General features: G+C 36.3%; 1 protein-coding gene across 2 annotated transcripts in view; it reads left to right on the top strand.

The window, feature by feature from the left end:
* The window catches only part of WDPCP (WD repeat containing planar cell polarity effector), a 654,855-nt gene that overhangs the window by 344,225 nt on the left and 289,375 nt on the right, over positions 1-21,255 (top strand). For both annotated transcript variants that reach the window (XM_062209520.1, XM_062209519.1), the window contains 5 exons: positions 9,250-9,334; positions 11,857-11,904; positions 12,781-12,825; positions 14,482-14,552; positions 14,811-14,870. In XM_062209520.1, coding sequence (XP_062065504.1) covers positions 9,274-9,334; positions 11,857-11,904; positions 12,781-12,825; positions 14,482-14,552; positions 14,811-14,870 — 285 coding nt within the window. In that variant the 5' untranslated portion in view covers positions 9,250-9,273. The remainder of the gene's footprint in view (positions 1-9,249; positions 9,335-11,856; positions 11,905-12,780; positions 12,826-14,481; positions 14,553-14,810; positions 14,871-21,255) is intronic.

Genomic DNA, 21,255 nt, shown 5'->3' with positions numbered 1-21,255 from the left:
GATCAGCGCAGTGCGCCGGCCGCAGCGGCCATTGGAGGGTGAACCAACGGCAAAAGGAAGACCTTTCTCTCTGTCTCTCTCTCACTGTCCACTCTGCCTGCCAAAAAAAAAAAAAAAAAAAAAGAAAAAAAAATTTGTACTTTTAAAAGATTTTAACAGAGATAAGAATTGTACATATTTTTGGGATACTATGTGATGTTTTAGTACATGTATACACTGTGTAATGTGTAATCACAGTAAATATATTTATCTCTTCAAACATTTAACATTTTATTATAATGAAAACATCCAAAACCCTATTATCCAGGTTTTGTTTTAACATAACAAAATACACAATTGATCAACATAATTGTAGTCACTGTACTATGCAATGGAACTCATAACTTCTTACAAGCTAAAATCTAGTATGCTGTACCTTTTGCATTAGTGAACAGATATTCCTCAGAAAATTTATTGGTAATAAGTAACAAGTATATGTTCTAAGTATATGCTCAAGAAAGATTCCCTTAGGCTTTTTGTGTTTTTGCCAACACACATTCATTTTAAATGTGTTGGTGCCATGAGATCATTTATCTCTGCTATAACTACAGCAGTGTCTTCTCTTTCTTAATTCTCTCTGTGTCACCATGTTTTACATTAGGATTTTATTTGCCCTCAAGCTTTCTGTCCTGCCCATAGCAGTGAAAAATAGCTGACTTCAGAAATCAGAGAACTTCATATTAAATTACATTGGTAGAAGACAAGAATTTTATGGAATCTTGCATTCTTTTGAAATTTTTTTCTTCCTTCCCTCAAAACAATTATTTGTGCACTAACACAACATTTGGATAATACAAGCTCAGTAACAGGTAATCTCTACTTCTAAGCATAGTTGTTTTGTTTTTCAAAGGATTGTGAATATTGTTATTAGTGAGAATAATCCAATTTTACATAACTTTCTCAAGATTTAGTATATATGGTAAAAATTATTCTCAAGGGAAATAAATATTAATTTACTTTAAAGCTATCCAAAATGAAGAGAAGTTTTTTGTTTTGTTTTGTTTGTTTTGTTTTTTGTTTTGACAGAGTGGACAGTGAGAGAGAGACAGAGAGAAAGGTCTTCCTTTGCCGTTGGTTCACCCTCCAGTGGCCGTCGCGGCCGGCGCACTGCGCTGATCTGATGGCTGGAGCCAGGTGCTTCTCTTGGTCTCCCATGGGGTGCAGGGCCCAAGGACTTGGGCCATCCTCCACTGCACTCGCTGGCCACAGCAGAGAGCTGGCCTGAACGAGGGGCAACCGGGACAGAATCCGGTGCCCCGACCGGGATTAGAACCCGGTGTGTTGGTGCTGCAAGGTGGAGGATTAGCCTGTTGAGCCACGGCGCCAGCCGAGAAGTTTTTAAATGCTGAATTTTGAGGATATAAATAGAAAATAAAGGATTTCTAGGATCTTCAAAATTTGGGCTATCATAGATTCTTCTTCATGTAAGAAAATAACCATCCTAAATTCAGACAAACTCTACTTATTCTTATTTATTTATTTTAAAGACCTGTTTCATGTGTTTAAAAATATTTATTTATTTATTTGAAAGAGAAACAGGGAGAGAGACTGTGACAGACTGATCTTCCATCTGCTGGTTCACTCCGCAAATGACTTTTAGCAGCTGGAACTGGGCCAGGCTGAAGCCAGGATCCTAGAACTCCATCTTCTTAGCCCATGTGGCAGGGACCCAGGAACTTGAGCCATTACTGTTGCCTCCTAGGATATTCATTAGCAGTAAGCTGGAATCAAAAGTAAGCATGAGCCTTGAACCCAGGCACTCCAGTATTGGATGTGGACATCCTAAACAAGGTCTTAGCCACTACACCAACTGCCTACCCTACCCTAGTCAAGCTCAACTTAAGTTATGCTGTTTAGGCCCAGTGTTATGGTGTAGTGGCTTAAGGTAATGCCTGCAATGCTGAAATCACATATTTGTACCAGTTCGAGTCCTGGCTGCTCCATTTGCAGTCCAGCTTCCTGCTAATGTGCCTGGGAAAGCAGCAGAAGATGGCCCAAGTCCTTAGGCCCCTGCACCCACATGGGAAAACTGAAGAAGCTTTGACCAGGCCCAGACATGGCCATTGTGGCCATTTAGGGAATGAACCAGCATATGGAAGATTTCTCCCTCTCTGTCTCTACCTCTCTCTCTCTCTCTCTCTCTCTCTCTCTCTCTCTTTCTTTCTCTGTAACTCTGCCTTTCAAATAGATACAATAAATCTAAAACAAAATTTTGTTTTGTTTTGTTTTGTTTTTGACAGGCAGAGTGGACAGTGAGAGAGAGAAAGAAAGGTCTTCCTTTTGCCGTTGGTTCACCCTCCAATGGCCGCCGCGGTAGGCGTGCTGCGGCCGGCGCACCGCGCTGATCCGATGGCAGGAGCCAGGTGCTTCTTCTGGTCTCCCATGGGGTGCAGGGCCCAAGGACTTGGGCCATCCTCCACTGCACTCCCTGGCCACAGCAGAGAGCTGGCCTGGAAGAGGGGCAACCGGGACAGAATCCGGTGCCCCGACCGGGACTAGAACCCGGTGTGCTGGCGCCGCAAGGCGGAGGATTAGCCTAGTGAGCCGCGGCGCCGGCCTAAAACAAAATTTATTTGTTTGAAAGGCAGAGTTACAGAGAGAGAGAGAGAGAGTGTCTTCCATCTGCTGATTCACTTCCCAAATGGCTGTGACGGCCAGAGTTGGGTCAATCTGAAGCTAGGAGCCAGGAGCTTCTTCTGGTTCTCTCACATGGGTATAGTGGCCCAAGTACTTGAGCCATCATCTGCTGCCTTCCCAGGACATTAGCAGGGAGTTGGATCAGAAGTGATGCAGCTGGGACTCAAACCAGTGCTCATATGGAATGCTGGCGCTGCAGGCTAGGGCTTTAACTTGCTGTGCCACAGTGCTGATCCAATAAAATAAATCTTTACAAAAGATTATGCTGCATATTCTCTCATGTAGACTAGAAGCTTGGATTGAGGATGGCCTTCTAAGACATGTGAGACTATCATCAACTGCCTTATATAATAGAAAAGCAAATTGTAAGTGTAAAAAGATACTTAAAAATAAATGAAAATTTAAATTATGGGTTAATTTTTGTTTGATTTTCATTCTGTTCTTTTCATTGGATGGTTCATTTTCCTATTCAATAGTAGGATATTTTGCTATTTTTTTAAATTCATTCCCTTTGCCCTTTCTTTCATGTCATGGGCATTGGGTTTATCCCTGAGAGAAATGCACTGGCACTCTTAGAGTGCATCATTTTTCCGTTTCCTTGTGTAGGCACCCCCTATTTCAGTACCTTTTAAATCCCTGACCGCTATTGCTTCCCAAAATGCAGATCCAGCATTCTTCTGAAATTCTTTTCTTCCCTCCTTCAAAACAACTATTTATGCTCTAATACAATATTTGAATAATACAAGCTCAGTCTTGACTACTTTCCTCCAGGCGGATTTTTCAAACCAGGAAATTATCAGCATTCTTTTTTAACTGATGGCATTCTTGAGTAAAATGCAAGACATTTTAAAGGTCTTTAAAAAAAAAAAAAGTATAGTTTGTAAAGATGGCAAGACATCCAGGAAAAAAGAAGGATGAATAATCTGAATTTGACTGTCTTTGGCCACACTGCTAATGCCTTATAGAGCCCTCTGTTTAATCACATGTACCTTAGGGAGTCCTCAAGGGTTTTGATGTCTTCATAAATGAGTCATTCACTTACAGCTATTTTCTTCATCCACGTCTTGCTAGACCTGTTCCATTGCTGATTATTGATGCTGTTTATCCAGGTGGTACACACTTCTCTTTGACTACCACATCTGCTTGGATATAGATTCTGTTTTGTCTGAAAACCACGACTCTCTCACTGAGGACGTTGTTTTCTGCCTGCTTTCTCATGGGCACCACCCTTGTGGCCACTTCTCTGTCCTTATTACTATATGTTCTCTATGGGTCTGTGGAAGTGTCCTTATAAAGTAGAATAAGAATGTCATTCTTGCCCTTTTTCTGTTTCCTTTTTAATGAGAAGCTAGGGAAGCATTGTTTGTACATCAGAACATTTTAACAAATAGTCTGTACCTTTTTCAGAGTCTTCCAATGCCTATTGGAATAGATGTGAATCCTTGAATATTGAGCTAGAAGACAAGTGAGGTCGTAGACTCCATACTGTACTATTCTCAGAATTTCCCCTGTGTCCAAATGCAAAGGATTAACAGCTTTAGTCTTGGCATTTGAAGATTTCTACACAACTCGTTTTGCTTACTCTCCGCAACACCATAATTTCTGAGAAGTTTAGGACTTCCAAACTTAGTAAAGATATGGGCAGTGGACCTGTCGGTTTTTCAAGTTAAAGATGTTTCTATTTCTTATAAATAGCCAATGTGGATTATGAGGAAAGTTGTACTGTACTTTCTACTTCTGCTAACAGGAGAAGCTTTTAACAAACCTTCTTTATTACTGAATTGACTTAAACTGAAAAATAGAATTTCAAGTGTTGTCCTCTCTTGATATGCAAGTGAAAGCTCAACTCTTTTGGTTTCCCATATAAAATTTTATATATATTTAATTTAGGTGAGAAAATAATTTTATGTAGTCACACACAGCTCAACTTCAGCCATAAGTCATAATTATGGTCTGTGAATAAACACTAAGTTGAGGAATGTGATTTTTGAATTTTCTAGTTTACTGTATAGGTTGATGAGTTTTGATTCTCAATAATCAGAAAATATGCATATTTCATCACATAATTTATTCTTTACTTACAATGAAATATTAACCCATTTGTGTGTCCTAAATCAAATACCTTCTCTTATATAGAAACTTCTGTACATATGAATATTTTTACAGTATAAATCACCTGTTATACTTAGTACTTATTCATTCATTTCACACTCTGAAATTACTATATATTATTACTTCTATTTTTCATAGTGATATTCATGTTAAGTAATAGTAGCAATAGCAGTGGTAAGGTAATGAGTACATGTGCCCTTAAAATAGTCCTAAGGTAGGTACTTTAACATACCCATTTTATAGCTGGTAAGCTAGTGAGCTGAGAAGTTAGAATAGTTAAATAGGCAGTGAGATTCCAGGATTCATATTTTAAGCTAAAACATGTAAAAATAAATGTGTTAACTGATTTTTTTTTTTAATTTGACAGGCAGAGTTAGACAGTGAGAGAGAAAGAGATAGAGAGAAAGGTCTTTCCTTCTGTTGGTTCACCTCCCAAATGGCCGCCACAGCCGGAGCTTTGCCAGTCCAAAGCCAGGAGCCAGGTGCTTCCTCCTGGTCTCCCATGCGGGTGCAGGGCCCAAGCACTTGGGCCATCCTCCACTGCCTTCCCGGGCCACAGCAGAGAGCTGGACTGGAAGAGGAGCAGCCGGGACTAGAACCGGCGCCCATATGGGATGCCGGCGTCACAGGCGGAGGATTAACCTAGTGAGCCATGGCGCTGGCCCCTCTGATTTTTTTTAAATGACCATTTTTGACCTTACCTATCCAAGCAAGAATGGTGCAGTTTAAAATTCAGTATATTTTAGTTTTTAAAATGTGTACCTATAATGTAGTAATTCTGATATAAGCCTCATGAAACTAACTGAATGTAATTCTAAAGAACACTGCTTTGGGAGTATTTGGAATAATGGCAGCCTCATTAAAATTACTTCCAAGGTGACAATACTGAAAGATAACAATTAGGTGAAATGAAAAATCACTTAGTCTAATATCTTTTTCTCTACTGCTTGGTGATAGTGATCTATATCCTCTCTAGAGTACAGTCATACTTACTCAAAGTTCACTAGCTCTCCCATTCCACAGTTGTGTAGGCAGCCAGCACCAGGTATCAGGTGATCCTTTGTTTCATCTTATACTTTACAAGGCACTTCACTGCAACAGAGAGTTTGCTATCATTATTACAGTCTGTTTTCCTTTAAACTCTTTTCAGCTTCATCATTCTATCATTTTCCATCACTTTCCACCATGTACTTCTATCTGTTGCCATCCTTGGAATTGCCATTCTTTTTTTTTTTTAAGGGAAAGAGTTTATTGGGGAACACCCTACAGACCAGAGTGAAGGGGCGGCAGAGGAAAAAAAGAGAGAGAGTATAAGAGAGAGAGAGACAGAGGAGAGAAGATAGAGAAGAGAGATGAGCCAAGAGAGAGGAGAGAGGAAGAGCCAAGAGCCAAGAGAGCACGTGTTCAGGAACAGGCCCTTTTAAAACTTTGCCTGAGGGCGGGCAGGGAAGCAGGAGCAGGGAATCCCATTAGGATGGGGGTGGAGCCTGGCTCAGGTAGCTGGGCCATTGCCATTCTTTTATTCAAACTACTGTGTATGCTTTCTCCTGCACATTTGTATATACCAGTGCAGTACAGCACTACAATTGTGAGCAGATTCTAGAGCTAGTCTGGTAGCTACTGTGCTACCTGCTGGCTCTGACACTTCTCTGTGCCTCAGTTTCTTCATTATAGAAAGAAAGTACTCTTAGTGGTATTACCCTAAAAAGCAGCTATGAGGATTCAGCATCTGAAATGTTTGGAATAAGTGTTATCTGTTGTATTCATCATCATTTTATTTTTATTTATTTATGTTATATATTTATTTGAATGTAGAGATGGAATGAGAGAGAAAGAGAGAAGGAGACAGAGAGAGTATGAGAGAGTATGAGAGAGAGAGAATGAATCTTGCATATGCTGGTTCACTCCCCAAATAGCTGCAACGGTGAGGGCTGGACCAGGTCGAAGCCAGGAGCTTCTTCCAGGTCTCCCAAGTGGGTGCAGGAGCCCAGGAACTTGGGCCATCCTCTGCTTTCTCAGGCATTTTGGAAGGGAACTGGATTGGATGTGGAACAGCTGGGACTGGAACTGGTGCCCATATTGGATGCTGGCACTACAGGCAGAGGCTTAAACCTTCGATGCCACAGTGCTGGTCCCAGTCATCATCATTTAATCATCAAACTACTGAGATTCTGTGCTTCTTGGAGACCCATAACACTTTGCAATGTCTTTAGCTTTCTCCCAGCCCTAGTTTAGGTAGGATTGGGCCCTTCTATGCTGCTACATTTTTTATTCTGAAGTTTCGATTCTTTTTTTTTTTCTTTTAAAGATTTTATTTATTTATTTGAGAGGTAGAGTTACAGACAGTGAGAGGGAAAGACAGAGGAAGGTCTTCCATCCGCTGGTTCACTCCCCAAATGGCCACAACGGCAGGAGCCAGGTGCTTCTTCCTGGTCTCCTGTGTGGGTACAGGGGCCAAGTACTTGTGCCATCTTCTACTGCTTTCCCCGGCCACAGCAGAGAGCTGGATTGAAAGAGTAGCAGCCGGGACTAGAACCAGTGCCCGTATGGAATGCTGGCAACACAGGCAGAGGATTAACCTGTGCCAAGGCACCGGCCCCTGAAGTTTTGATTCTTAACACAGTGTGACTTGTTAGTTGAACATACATGTTTATTGATGATTGTAAGTGCACTGAGGTCAAATGTAAAGGTGCAGGAAGGGCCAAGGAAGTTTGTATTATATCTAAAATTATTTTTGAATTATCACTCATGAATAGTATAGGAAATATTTTTTTTTTGAAGATTTATTTATTTACTTGAAAGAGTTACACACAGAGAGGCAAAGAGAGAGAGAGGTCTTCCATCTGCTGGTTCACTCCCCAGTTGGCCAAAATGGCCGGAGCTGTGCCTATCTGAAGCCAGGAGCCAGGACCTTCTTCTGGGTCTCCATGTGGTGCAGGGGCCCAAGGACTTGGGCCATCTCCTACTGCTTTCCCAGGCCATAGTAGAGCTGGATCAGAAGTGGAGCAGCCAGGACTGGAGCTGGCGCCCATATGGGATGCCGGCACTGCAAGCAGCGGCTTTACCTGTTTTGTCACAGCGCCAGTCCTGGAAATATTTTTCATCATTCCTAATATTAAAGAAGCTAAAAACTTTTCCTCCAATGAAAGATGTCTTAAAATACCTCTCAAACTTTATTATTCTGAAGTTTATTGTAAAGAGAATTTTAGTTTAAAAAGAAAATGCCCGTAATTTAAATTTATGTATGTGGAGCTGGTGAAATGGCACAGCAAGTAAGCTGCTACTTGTGAAACCTACTGGATATTGGAGTGCTGATTTGAATTCTATCTGCTTTGCTTCCTATCCAGCTTCTATCTAATCTGCCTGGAAAGGCAGTAGAAGACTGGTTAAGTACTCTAGACTGATCCCATCATGTGGGAGACTGGGATGGAGTTCTTGGCTCCTAGGTTCAGCCAGGCCCAGACCTGGCTATTGAGGCCTTTAGGAGAGTGAACAAATGGAAGGAACATTCTCTTCCCCTTTCTCTCTCCCTCTCACTGTGACTTTGCTTTTCAGCTAAGTCAATAAATTGCTAAGTGTATTACTAATATATAGAACCATATGTATTTCTAAGCAAACATTTGAAAATTGTGTAAATTTCCTTCAAATATATGGAAAATATTGACTTTTTTTTCTTTTCTATTTAGACTGGTCTTTTCCCCAACCATTCTATATTGATAATGTTCTACTTGTAAAAGAAAAAAAGATGTCAATAGTATCCATTACTAACCTCTACTATTAAAATGGGAGGAAATAGAATATGCGTATTTTTACTAGCCTGGTTATTTAAAAAATGTAGTTAGAATAGATGATCTGGATCCGTCATGACAAGCAGATTAACAGACTAGTCTGAATGCTAATGTGTTTTTACACCATTTACTTTTGAGTAATTGTATTTCTTATCATAGTAACTATATACCATTTACCTTGCAAATTCCCCTTTAATTAGCCTGTTTATATGTAAGAGATTATAAATATTTGCTTTATATATTAAACATGCACCACAAAATGTCCTTGAACTTAATAACTACTTAACAGATTTTTCTTTTCCTTATAAATATAACTTTTTGAAAAATGCCTAAATACTAAATAATTCTAAATATACTCAGAGCCTTCACCAAACATATGATATTGAAGACCTAAATATATATATATATATATATATATTCTTCTTACCACATTGCTCAATGTGATGACATATTAAATCCATAAAAAGAAGTATATTTTCCCCCTTTTTCTAGTCTATTTCTGGATGGTTAACCAAGGATACAATAAAGTGTGTTTATTCTAAAAGACCGTATCTCAAGTATCAGTAGTGGCAAATGATTCTTTTTTTATTTTGGTCATTTATAAGGTATGTTAGTTTTTTGGGGGGCAATGGAAGATAACTAATTGGCACTTTTTTGATTATTTTTTAAACAGGACAGAGATTACTTCTGCCATCAGATGTCTTTCTGCCTGACTGAACTACACCTGTGGTCTTTGAAGAATACCTTACACATTGGGGGTAAATGAGCTCTGGCTCAATTTCAGTTTTTTCAAATATGTTATACCATTATAAATAAAAGCTTAGAGTCTGGATTCTGTACCTCAGTGATGTTCTTTTCTTTATATTTAATGAAAGACTGGTGAATGGAAAAACAATTCCTTTTAATTATTTATTGATTTTTTAAAAATTTGAGTTTAATTTTTAGCTTTGAAAATTTTTATTGGTCTAATTTTTTTACTTTTTTATTTTTATTTGAGAGGCAGAGAGATAGTGACAGAGAACTTTTTTTTTTTATGAAAAAGATTTCTTTATTTGAAGGTCAGAGTTACAGAGAGAAGGAGAGCTAGTGAGAGAGAAATCTTCCATCTGGTGATTTATTCCCTAGATGGCTGCAGTTGCTGCTGCTGGGCCACACCAAAGCCAGGAGCCTAGAGCCTCCCCCAGATTTCCCACATGCTGTGGGTTGGGGGGGCCCAAGCACTTGGGCCATCCTCTGCTGCTTTCCCAGGCACATTGACAGGGAGCTATCTTGGAATTGGAGCAACCAGGACTCAAACCAACACCCATTTGGGATGCTGGCACTTTAGGCAGTGGCTTTACCTGCTGTTTCACAGTGCCAGCCCCAGAGAACTCATCTTCTGACTCAGTCTCCAGGTATGCACAACAGCTAGGACAGGGCCAGGGCAAAACCAGGAGCAAGAAACTCAATCCAGGTCTCCCACATGGGTGTCAGGGACCCAAATATATGAACCATCATTAGCAGGAATCAGGAGTGAAGCTGAGACTCAAATTCAAGCACTTTGATATGGGGGCATCTTAATTGCTAGTACAAAAGCCTACTTCTTGTTTCCTCTTAAGTTACATATGTGTTCAATTTTTTCTTGGGATTATTCATAATAACTGATTTCACATTCATAAGTATTTACAAGCTAGGTAATTATAAAGGAGTTTTTATATCATATTAAAATGACATTCCAGACATATGGCTAAGATGTACAATTATATTCACATGTTCTCCGTTTCACATTTCTTTGGGGGTAATATATGTTTTTTAAAAAATTATTATTTTATTTATTTGAAAGACAGGAGTTATAGAGAGAGGTGGAGATAGAGAGAGAAGTCTTTGATCTTCTGGTTTACTCCCCAGATGGCCACAATGGCCGGAGCTGCACTGATCCGAAGCCGGGAGCCAGGAGCTTCTTTAGGGTGGGAGACTTGGAGGAAGCTCCTGGCTCCTGGTTTTGGATTGGCCTACCTCTAGCCATTGGGACGATTTGGGGAGTGAACCCAAATATCTGTCTCTCTGTCTCTCTCTGTCTGTAACTTTCCTTCTCAAATAAATAAATAAAATCTTTAACCCCCTACCCCCTATTTAAAACTAAGATAGAGCATCTGTTGTGAAAAGTACACAGCTCGTAAGAGCGTGTTGTAGATGTACCTATAAAATCACATTCCTGGTAAGAAATAAAACATTATCTGCATCTGAGAAGCTAAACTCATGAGTTTTTCCAATGATTCCTTATTAAATATTTCCAATCTAACTAGTAGTCATAAATTGCATTCTGTGTCTGTTAATGGCATAATGAATAAAAATAAGTACAGTTAGTACACATGATTGACTGTTTTGAAAAACGATATGTAAAATATTAGTTAAAGCAGTAATTAATGTGTTTTTGTGGTTTTATTCAATTAGGAGGAAGTCTGGAGCAGCCAGTCGCTAGGGGGCAGCCTTACTGCTTCCACTTCTTTCGAGACAGTTGTATCCTCCTTATGTTAGTTAACAGTTATTTTGCATGGAAGAAAACAAATGTTACTTCCATGAAAGAAATATTTCATTATTCATAGATTTGACAAAAATTGACAAAATTATTTTGTACTCCCTGTATTTAAATTTTAAGAACAGATTCCTTGGTTAAATCAGTCTCAACATCTGGGAAGCCTAGCTTTGCTGCTTAAGTAGCCCCAGCAGAGTATCCGAATTTGAATGGGTTTGGAAGGCTTTTTGAATCTAAACAAGTTTCAGATAATAATTTATCCATACCTTCCTCTAATCCTCCCTTTCTTTCCTGCAGATTTCCCCCAAACGCTGTAGGATGGGAACTAGACTTTTGAGCTATAAATTGGAGAAAAGAAAGCCACAGCTTGGAATCCAACAGTTAGGGCATTTTCTTCCATCCACTGATTTCATTTGGCATTGCTTAGTGGCAGTTCCTTTTGGTAGCGCCCTGTGAAAAATATCAGAGGAAGTGTGAAAGAGAAAACTTGGTCTTCCTTGATTTCAGTTCTTTACTAATCTTTCCCTCATGCCATTCTAGTTTTGTGTAAATCTTTTTTCATTAGACTGATAAACTTTCCAGTTTCTGCATATCCCTAGAATAGATGAACCCATGTCCAGATGCTTTTGAGCTATTTTATTTCTAGTAACATAAGGAGACTGTTTCTGCTCTCCTCCCTACCCTTCCCCCCAATATAATATGATTTGGCTTCTTATTCTCCAGAGCTTTTTATCATAATTTAATGTTGTTTCTTCTTTTCTATAGATAGAGACATCGGAATCTACCAGTATTATGACAAGAAAGATCCATCAGGTAAAGTGCCTATTCTACTCAATTAATTTCTTATAAACTAAATATTCTAAAGTGTAAAATATTGACCATTAAAAACCACATATTTATGAACTTTAGATAAATTCTTGAATTTTAAGAAAAGTAGCTTCAGATCTTTAGAAAAATGCTGAGGGTTGATATCTACCTGTTCTATATAAAATAAAGCAATATTGATAAAATATGGTAGAAGAAGATGAACATTTTTATTTTACTGCTGATGAGGCTGATAACAGGATAGTCTCTTCACGTTTATTTATTGGAGTCCCAGTAGAGGGCATTGTTAATGCATGGGACCCACTGATGCTGGCCTCCCGGATCCTCACCTGATATCTGAAATAGGCATTTCTGAGTGAATGATCAATTTTCTTTATCTGATTAATCCTGTTAATCCCAGAAGTTTTATGATGGGCCAAAAGGTCTTTCTAGCTAGAGTTACTTCCTGTTTTGGTCTCTGTTGAAGTGGGGCTTGTGTGAGCATTCTGTGTGCTTAGCTTGGTAGTTAATAGGCCGGCTTCATGGTTCTGATGACAGACTGAAGCAGCTTCTGTTCTGGGCTCAGTTGCAGTTCCCTTCTCTATCTGATGAGATTGGAAGCTTGGGATATTGACCCACCTGTTGTGCTACGTAAGCCTCTTCAGTGCAAATTTAGGAAATGCTTTTGTGAAATGAAAACATCCCAATTGTGACATTTTTTCCAACTCTCTTAAAGTTTAATAGATTGTTAATTCCAGTAATGTGTGTAATAGTACATTTTATATATACATATACATATATATAATGTATACTATATATACATATATATAATAAAAATAATTCCTAATTTTTTTCTTCTTTTCATCTCCTCTGCCATAATATCAGCAACAGAGCATGGTAACTTAGAAGAAAAGCAGAGGCTGGCAGAATGTAAGCTTGCTTTATGTGTTTTTGGATTATAAAATTAGAAAGTTCGGTGTTATAAAATATTCTGCTTTTTGCACAAACAGGGAACTTCTTATAATTACAAATTACCATTGTTTAGGGATATAAACATAATAGTAAGAATTATAGTTTTTAGATTTTTGTCATTTTGCCTATTGAACTGTATTCAGTTTTGGTAAGATATGCTTATATAAACCCATATCTTTGTTATTAACTATATTTAATATATTTAAAATAATGTACCATGCTTAAATTCTGATAATATTTATTTATTCATATTTTGCCTGAATTGCTAACGTTTGCCCATTTTAAGAAGATAAAATTTGTAATATCTATGTTAGCACTTTAGTCATTTTAGTCTTTTTTGTTCTCAGATATATGTCAAATATATATGTCTATGATGTAGTATGGTTTTAATGACTTTAAGTTAAATGTAATTTAAGATTTTTATATGGAATTCAGCTGGAGTTGAAAATCTTACTTGCTCTCTTGTTTTAAATGGCTGAACTGATGTTTAGATTTTTAAAATACTGTATTAGTGGCTGCAACACAGATTTTAAAGTTTATACACATTCTGTACATATCAGAATTATGTTTATATAACCAGTTTAATTTACTGAATTGAGATATATAATATTTCTACTCTGAAATGTAAATATCCATCTATATATGAGGAATCCTCATGAGGTTCATGGAAAATGCATATTATGAAAAAACTGCATGGATTTCAGAGTTTTTTTGTATCAGATGATCTTGTCTTTTAATTCTACTTTTCCTTGAACTATTTGAAGGACCCTTAGGTATTGCACACACAACATACACATACACACTCATATATACACACACATATATATAAAACTCTTATTTGGAATTATTGGTTAGGAGACTCCAAAGAAAAATTAATTTTTCTGATAAAATAGGTATAATGAGTTTAGCATTTTATTAATTTTTAAAAGCAGAACTATTTTCAGTTTATTTTAGGTTAACATTGTTACTGTACTAATAATTTGATCTTTCAATTAAATTTATTTAAAAAAACAGAGCTTATCATTATTAAATTCTCATCGAATCTATAGAGTATTATTATAAATTTAAAAGAGAATTTTTAGTTCCAGTTGAAAACTTGAATTTTCCTCAGATTTTCCCCTTAGTTTTATTATATGATGCTTTGATACTCAATTTAAAATTAATTTTTATGTATCATTTTTGTATCTTATTTCTTTTCTTACAATATTTATTTATTCATGAGAGTTTTCACATCTGAGTAGGCCACTTGGAGAATTTGGAATTTCTTTTTTATTGAACATTGAATTATTTACATGAAAAAATTGCTTCAGTGGTAAAGAATGGGTCATTTACCAATAATTATTACTAGATTCACAGGCCTACCAAAATTTCACAGAGATTCTCTAAGCCTTGTTGGTTGTCATCATAAAATTATGATCAGGGAGATTGTTGTATGGTAAAAATTCTGTTCCTGTGACAAAGCTTTTCAAGAGGTTGTCATTTGATGATAGAAATGAAGCTCACTTCCTCTCAATTATGGAGGTGTTTTATTTTAATCTTCCTAAGGCACTGCTAAGCAGAGTTTCCTTTTTTAAATCATGTTTAACTAACTGTAGTACATGTTTTATTTGCCAGCCCGAGATTATCCTTGGACGCTCAAAAATAGACGACCAGACAAACTTCGAGACTCACTCAAAGAGTTGGAGGTATCTTTCAAAAAGTTTCAAAAATGGCAACAAACAAATCTGTTTTAAAACATCTTTCAACAGCTTTAATTTTCATAAAGGATCAACTCTCATGGTGATGATAGCTCTGCTTTTGTCCAGTGAAGAGTTCCAAAACAGTTGCATCTTTGTGTGGCATGTTGATTTTTTTTTTTCTTTTGCTTGTGAATTAGAAGCACTTTAACTATGATGACAATGTGTGTAGCCAACTGCACTCTCTCTTTTACTGTTGTCTTTCAGGAGCTGATGCAAAACAGTCAGTGTGTGCTGAGCAAATGGAAGAACAAATATGTCTGTCAGGTAAAATGGTTTGACAACCTTTTGCAATGTTTAACCAATGGAGCTGAAAACTATGTAGTAATTGATGTTCTCGTGTTATGAAAGGTAATGGAAAAAATTTTTAGGAGTGGATATTTCATAGTTTGGATGCTAGTCATTGTGAAACTAATATTAGACAGATTGACACAAGCCACCAGTCAGTGTAGTTGTGCTGATATACTGTAAACAGCTATAAAAATCTTTTCAGAATTTTTTAGTTTGAATTTGTATGAATGTTCTATTAGATGTTTACTACCATATATTGAGTCATATTTTGAATAAAGAAGGAACCACAGGACAGAAGGTATTTTGGCATGCCATTCTTAAAAGCATTTGTAAAAATCATGCTTATGGAATTCAACAAGCTGATTAGAGTGAGACTTAATATAACGAACAATTGTTTGTATTTTTTGAGCATTCTGACCTGCACTGTTAAATATGGTAGCAGTAGTCATATAAAGCAATTTGAATAATTAAATAAAATTTAAAACTCAGTTTCTCAGTTGTGCTGGCCACATTTTAAGTGCTTAGTATCCACATGTTATCACAGTATACACTGCAGAACATTGCTGTTGTAAAAAGTTCTGTTGGACAGTACTGTTGGGGCCTAGGCAAGGTGAACTAAATATTGAATGGGCCTAGATTCAGAACATGATGAGAACAGAATAATTAGTGAACATTCATCACAAAATAATAAACATGCCTTGGATTTTCTTATAAGCCCAGAAATAATATTTGCCTAGAAAAAAAATTGTGATAAAAAGATAATCATTAGTCATCCATGAAATTGATGTTTTATCAGTACTACTACTAATTATAACTGATCTCTCTAATCCTATGTTTCATATCAATTTAAATTCTTATTTACAGCATGACTTATTTTATACTTAACTATTCTCATTTGCAATGTAGGCCCACGTTTCTATCCATGAATTGCAATAATCACATTTGTAGTAATTGTAAGTGTCTTAATCTGTCTTGAATATAGACTGTCATTTTAGTGGATTCTTGTTTTTTCTCATTTTTTGTCAAAATTAGTCTATCTTTACTCATGGAAGTATTGAGTTACCTTCCCTCATGGCATGTATTTACTTTCCAGAGACTATGTACAAAGCTGAATTAATATTATTAGAAACATATTACTTCCTAAATTCACTTTAAAATACTATTCCAAAGAGTGGAATGATTTTAAAATCATAGTTTATTTGCATAAAAGTAAGTTTTAACTCAATTTTAAAACTTGAATGCAAAATATACTCCAGAAAGTTTCAAACTTACTTAGATCAACTTGTGGTTCTTAATGCTATTGCTCACCTTAAAAACAGACTCAGAATTATTTGACTGTAGGGCAAGCCTGCCACCTATAGTAAGAGGTGTGTCTCATGGCTCCACCCTTACTTTCACACAGGGTAAGTTGGAACATGTCAGGCATCTTAAAATATGTGATAATCATCCCAATAGACAGTTCTTTTTAGATAGATTTTATTACATTTTAAATTAATAGTGGGTTTGGTTATATGTCCTGTAGGGGAAATGTTGAGGAATGGTATCTATCACTATTGAATTAATTCCACTCAGAAAAAGCATTTTCATGACAGAATCTTATACAAAATTACTTTTGTGATGTACAATTATCTGACAATATTGAATATTTAGGCTACTGTATCAGTGAGTCTGCTGTTGACATTTCCAACAGGACTTACCCCTTTTTATATTTTGTAATACTTTGTGCTTTATTTCTGTAGTGAATAAGATATTCCTAAAATAGATCTTATACTCCCAGAACATTCTTGATGTGTTATATTTTAAGAAGATAACTTCACCTCCATCCTGCCCACAGGTCTGGATCTATCCCCACAACTTTAAAGCCTTTGACACATCTACTAACATTATATATTCACTTTTTTCAGTTTCGAGATAGAACTGTTAGCTAAGTTCTCTAAAAATGTATGTGAGTTCTATTCCTGAAGACCTCTTGTATCAAACTAAATTTAAAAAGTGATGTTTAAGGTAATTTTTTAGCATAATAATCCATTAACCCTTTGTTAAATTTGGTGTAAATCTTGTAAAATTTTCCTTAGTTATGAGTCTTCTTTTGTGTATCCCCTTCCAGTACCGTGGTTCCAAAGATAATACATGCTTAAGTTCTGTTAGTGATTTCCCCATAAATTTATCCCTACAATGGCAGCAGTTGACCACAACATAATGTTTTATAACTCTTACAAAAGGAGAGAACAACATGTTGGTGCTTTTGCATTCAGACTCCTCCATTTTTTAATTAGGCCACTCCTCTATTAATGTAAATTTTTTAGTTCCAAAAAATGGTAAATATGGACTTTATGGAATTTATTTTAATTATCTTCTTTTTAAGGAATTTCATTTTTTAAGAGATCCAATTGTTTAGAAATGAGAGAAGTAATTACAACAACATAAAAAATTTTAGAGGATGTAATCTGAGCTTGGAGTCTTTCTCTGTATTAAAAATGAGTACTTAGAGGTTGTCATCATTACTAAAATTTAGTTAATTGTCCATCCAATGATCTCTAAATTATACAGTTTAAAAAAAATTCCTTCCACTTGTAAATCCAGAGCAGATTACAAGTCAAGACCTACCTGTACATTTGTTTGGTATACAAATTATCTGTTGAGATTCTTTCTTCAGATGATGCCTATTCATATTTTGAGATGCATTAAAAGATATGAGATATAATTTAAAACTTTAGCTTTATTAGATATTAAGTATATTTGTCAATTTTTTTGTTTGGGTTTCTGAAAATAATTTCATTAAGAGAAAAAATTTAATACTTTGCTGTTTTGAAATACTTAAGCCATTTTTACAAACTATTCTTAGGGAATAATAACTTCAGCATTAAAATACTATTATTCATCACCCTGGTAGAATTTTAAAATTCTGTAAAATAGTTTTTTTTTTAAAAAAGATTGATTTACTTATTTGAAAGTCATGGTTACAGAGAGAGAGAGAGACAGGGAGAAACAGATCTTTCATCTACTGGTTCACTCCCCATGTGGCTGCAATAGCCAGGGCTGAGCCAGATGGAAGCCAGGAGCCAGGAGCTTCATCTTGGTCTCCCATGTAGCTGCAGGGGAAACAAACACTTGAGCCATTTTCCACTTCTTTTCTGAGGACATTAGCAGGGAGCTGATTGCAAGTGGAGCATCCAGGACATGAACTGGCAGACATATTGGATGCCAGTGTAGTGTAGCAGTTGGTGGCTTTACCTGCTACATTGTAATACCAACCCCAAGTATTGTGTTTTAATTCGCATTCATATTTTCATATTATTGCACAGTTTAAGCCAATGTTATCTTTAAACATAGATGTAACCTCAAGTATGTTGATTTTAGATTAAATTATTTGAATCATGTATGTGCATTTAATTATAAAAGTGAATAATATAGTCAGCTGTACCTTGGTTTCTGTCCATAACAATTCGAGATTTCCAGGCACAATGTTAAAATGCCAAGTAAAGATAGTTTCTTTTTTTAGTTCTTGGAATGAAATATTTGACAGGCTATGTGAAAAATACAAATTATTTTCCAAGCTTGTCAGATAAATTATGACTTTATAGAAGTCATTTGATCACAGTTTTCTTAGTTGTAGAACCTGATCTTTCTTTTCTTCAAATTATGTGGAAATCAATTTAATTTCCTTATAGTGGACAAACCATGGTGTCAAGATATAGCTATTAGTGATAGAATATTACTTACATGAAACAAATCACACAGTATTTATTGCCTATAGGAATCACTAAGGAAGTGTAAGGCATGAACTGAATCCCCAGCATAAGCTCTTCAAGAATAGTCATGTGAAATCACTAAGATGCTATTGAGTGCTAAATTATGTGACACCAAGTAAAAAGATGGTAGAGATTTACAGAAAGCATAGGCACAGTATAATCTGAAATAGTTAAGAAAAATTTTTTGCAGAGAAGTCACAATTTTACTTTGACATCAAAGCAGTTGTAAAATTTAGTGAAGCTGAGGCAAAGCTTTCCAGGAAAAGGAATTGAATGAACTGAGATGGGAACTCTGTATGGTAGTGAAGAGGTAGGCCCATCTGGGAATTAGTGGTTCATGTTGATGAACAAAGTCCTGGGGCCAGTGCTGGGGCACAGTGGGTTAAAACCCTGGGCTGTCATGCCAGCATCCCATATGAGCACCACTTTAAGTTCTGGCTGCTCTGTTTCCAATCCAGCTCCCTGCTATTGCATCTGGGAAAGCAGCAGAAGATGGTCCAAATGCTTGGGCCCCTGCACCCACGTGGGAACCCTGAAAGAAGCTCTGGGTTCCTGTCTTTGGCTCAGCTCCAGCCATTGCAGCCATTTGGGAATGAACCAGCAGAGGAAGACCCCTCTCTCTTTCTCTCTTTCTCTCTTTCTCTCTCTCTCTCTCTCTCTCTCTCTCTCTCTCTCTCCCCCCCTCCCATCTCTCAAATAAATAAATAAAATAAAAAAAAACAAAAACACAAAATCCTAAGTTTGAAAGATTATTTTGAGCTTCCTTGTGGAGATTTTGAATGTCACACTAAGATATTGAAACATTTTCCTGTAACACTGTGGACACTTACACAAGAGGGTATACTATAAAAATTAGACTTACAGAAGGATTAGCCTGGCAGTGGGATATAGAGTACACATGAGAACCAGAGAACCAGAGACAAATTTTCAGTTTAAGAACAGTGAAGATAAAGTGCAGAGTTTTGAAAGCCAGTGAAGAATTTAGAATGGTAGATAAAAAGTTTATTAGTTTTCACATTAGCTACATAAGGAATATCTAAAGATAATTAAATGATATTATTGGAAATATGGAATTGAAGAGAAAGGTTGGAGTTGAAAATTTGGGACTAAATAGACAAGGAGGTAGTATTACAGCCACCCAACTGGTGCTGCTGTTATATGATGTGGTGGGTTCTGCCTGGGCTCTGATTCGGCTTCCTGCTAATGTGCACCCTGAGATGCCGTGGATGATGGCTCAAGTGGGGTCCCTTACATCTACATGGGAGACCTGGATAGAGTTCCTGGCTCCTGGCTTCAGCCTGGCCTAGCCAGGGCATCTGGGGAGTGAACCAGCAGATGGAAGAATGCTCTCACTTTGCCTTTCAAGTAAATAAATTTAAAACAAATAGACTTTAAAAAAAAAGAATATTTAATTAAAAATATCTAACTAGGTATTCTTATTGGAGGAAGTAAATATTTTGGGACAACAAGTAAGAGCCAAGGATCCTCTCATTTAGGGGATAAGAAAGGAGAGTTTAATCAGTAAGAGAAACAGAAGGATCAATCAGAATAGTGAGGAACATGGGGAAGTTTGTTCTCTAAAAATCAAAGGATTTAGAAGTCAGAGGGCTTGACATTTATTAGGGACTGCAGAAAATACTAGATGGAAACTCTTACCTTTAAAGAATTTAAGATACATTTGGGAAACAAAACTATTGAACAAAATTAAAGAGTAATTTGAGATTAAATGTTCAATATAATATCTAAACATATCCAAAGTTGAGATTTTTGCTGATTAAAGAAGGTATTTAAGATTTCACAGAGGCAAATGGACTTATGCTGGACTTTGAAGGAAGAATGTAAATTAGATAAATAGAAAGGAAAAGGTATTCTTAGTAATGGTGAAAAATGCTCCAGGGATAAATTGTCTTTAGATAATTAGAAAGTTAGGGGTATGAAAAGATTTCTCTGTGGATGTTTACTTGATGACCTGCATGACCTGTATGAAAAGCTGGTTTCACTGCTGTGATCAGCAAGTGAATGACATTGTCTAGGATCCCCCTGGACCAGTGAAAGTTACTTTAGCCAGGATGTGGCAGCTTAGTGCTTAATATTTTCCTGCTTAAAAATAAAAATATTTAGTGGTTTCCTTCAAAAGTATAAAACTAATAGACATGCTTAAGGTAAAGAATTTGGAAAATACAGAAAAGCCCAAATGAATATGAATCATATTATCTGATCATTTAGTATTACTTCCTATTCACTATTTGATATTTGTCTTTTTATAATATGTACATATAAATACTTTAAAGATTATATACTTGATATATATACACCAATCACATGGTCAGTAGAAGTATTTTAATACATAATATTTGGAGTTAATATATATGTTTCATGTCATAAAATAGATGTGTGAATTTCATACTGAATTAACGAATTAGATCATTACTAATATTGTTGAAGCTGCTCATGTATTCTTTATCTAATTCCCCGTTTTTTTTTTTTTTAACCTCATAGTACAATAACAGTGATATACTACTTTTTCCACTCCACAGATAAGCAGATATTTAAATTGAACATTAAGTGTTTGTGAAATTGTAGGAAAATTAATACTGGTTATAGTATAC

Source organism: Lepus europaeus, chromosome 13 (assembly GCF_033115175.1).
Source record: "Lepus europaeus isolate LE1 chromosome 13, mLepTim1.pri, whole genome shotgun sequence".
Lineage (NCBI taxonomy): Eukaryota > Metazoa > Chordata > Mammalia > Lagomorpha > Leporidae > Lepus > Lepus europaeus.
Note: the sequence above shows the minus strand (reverse complement) of the source record. Positions and strands in the feature narration are given on the sequence as shown.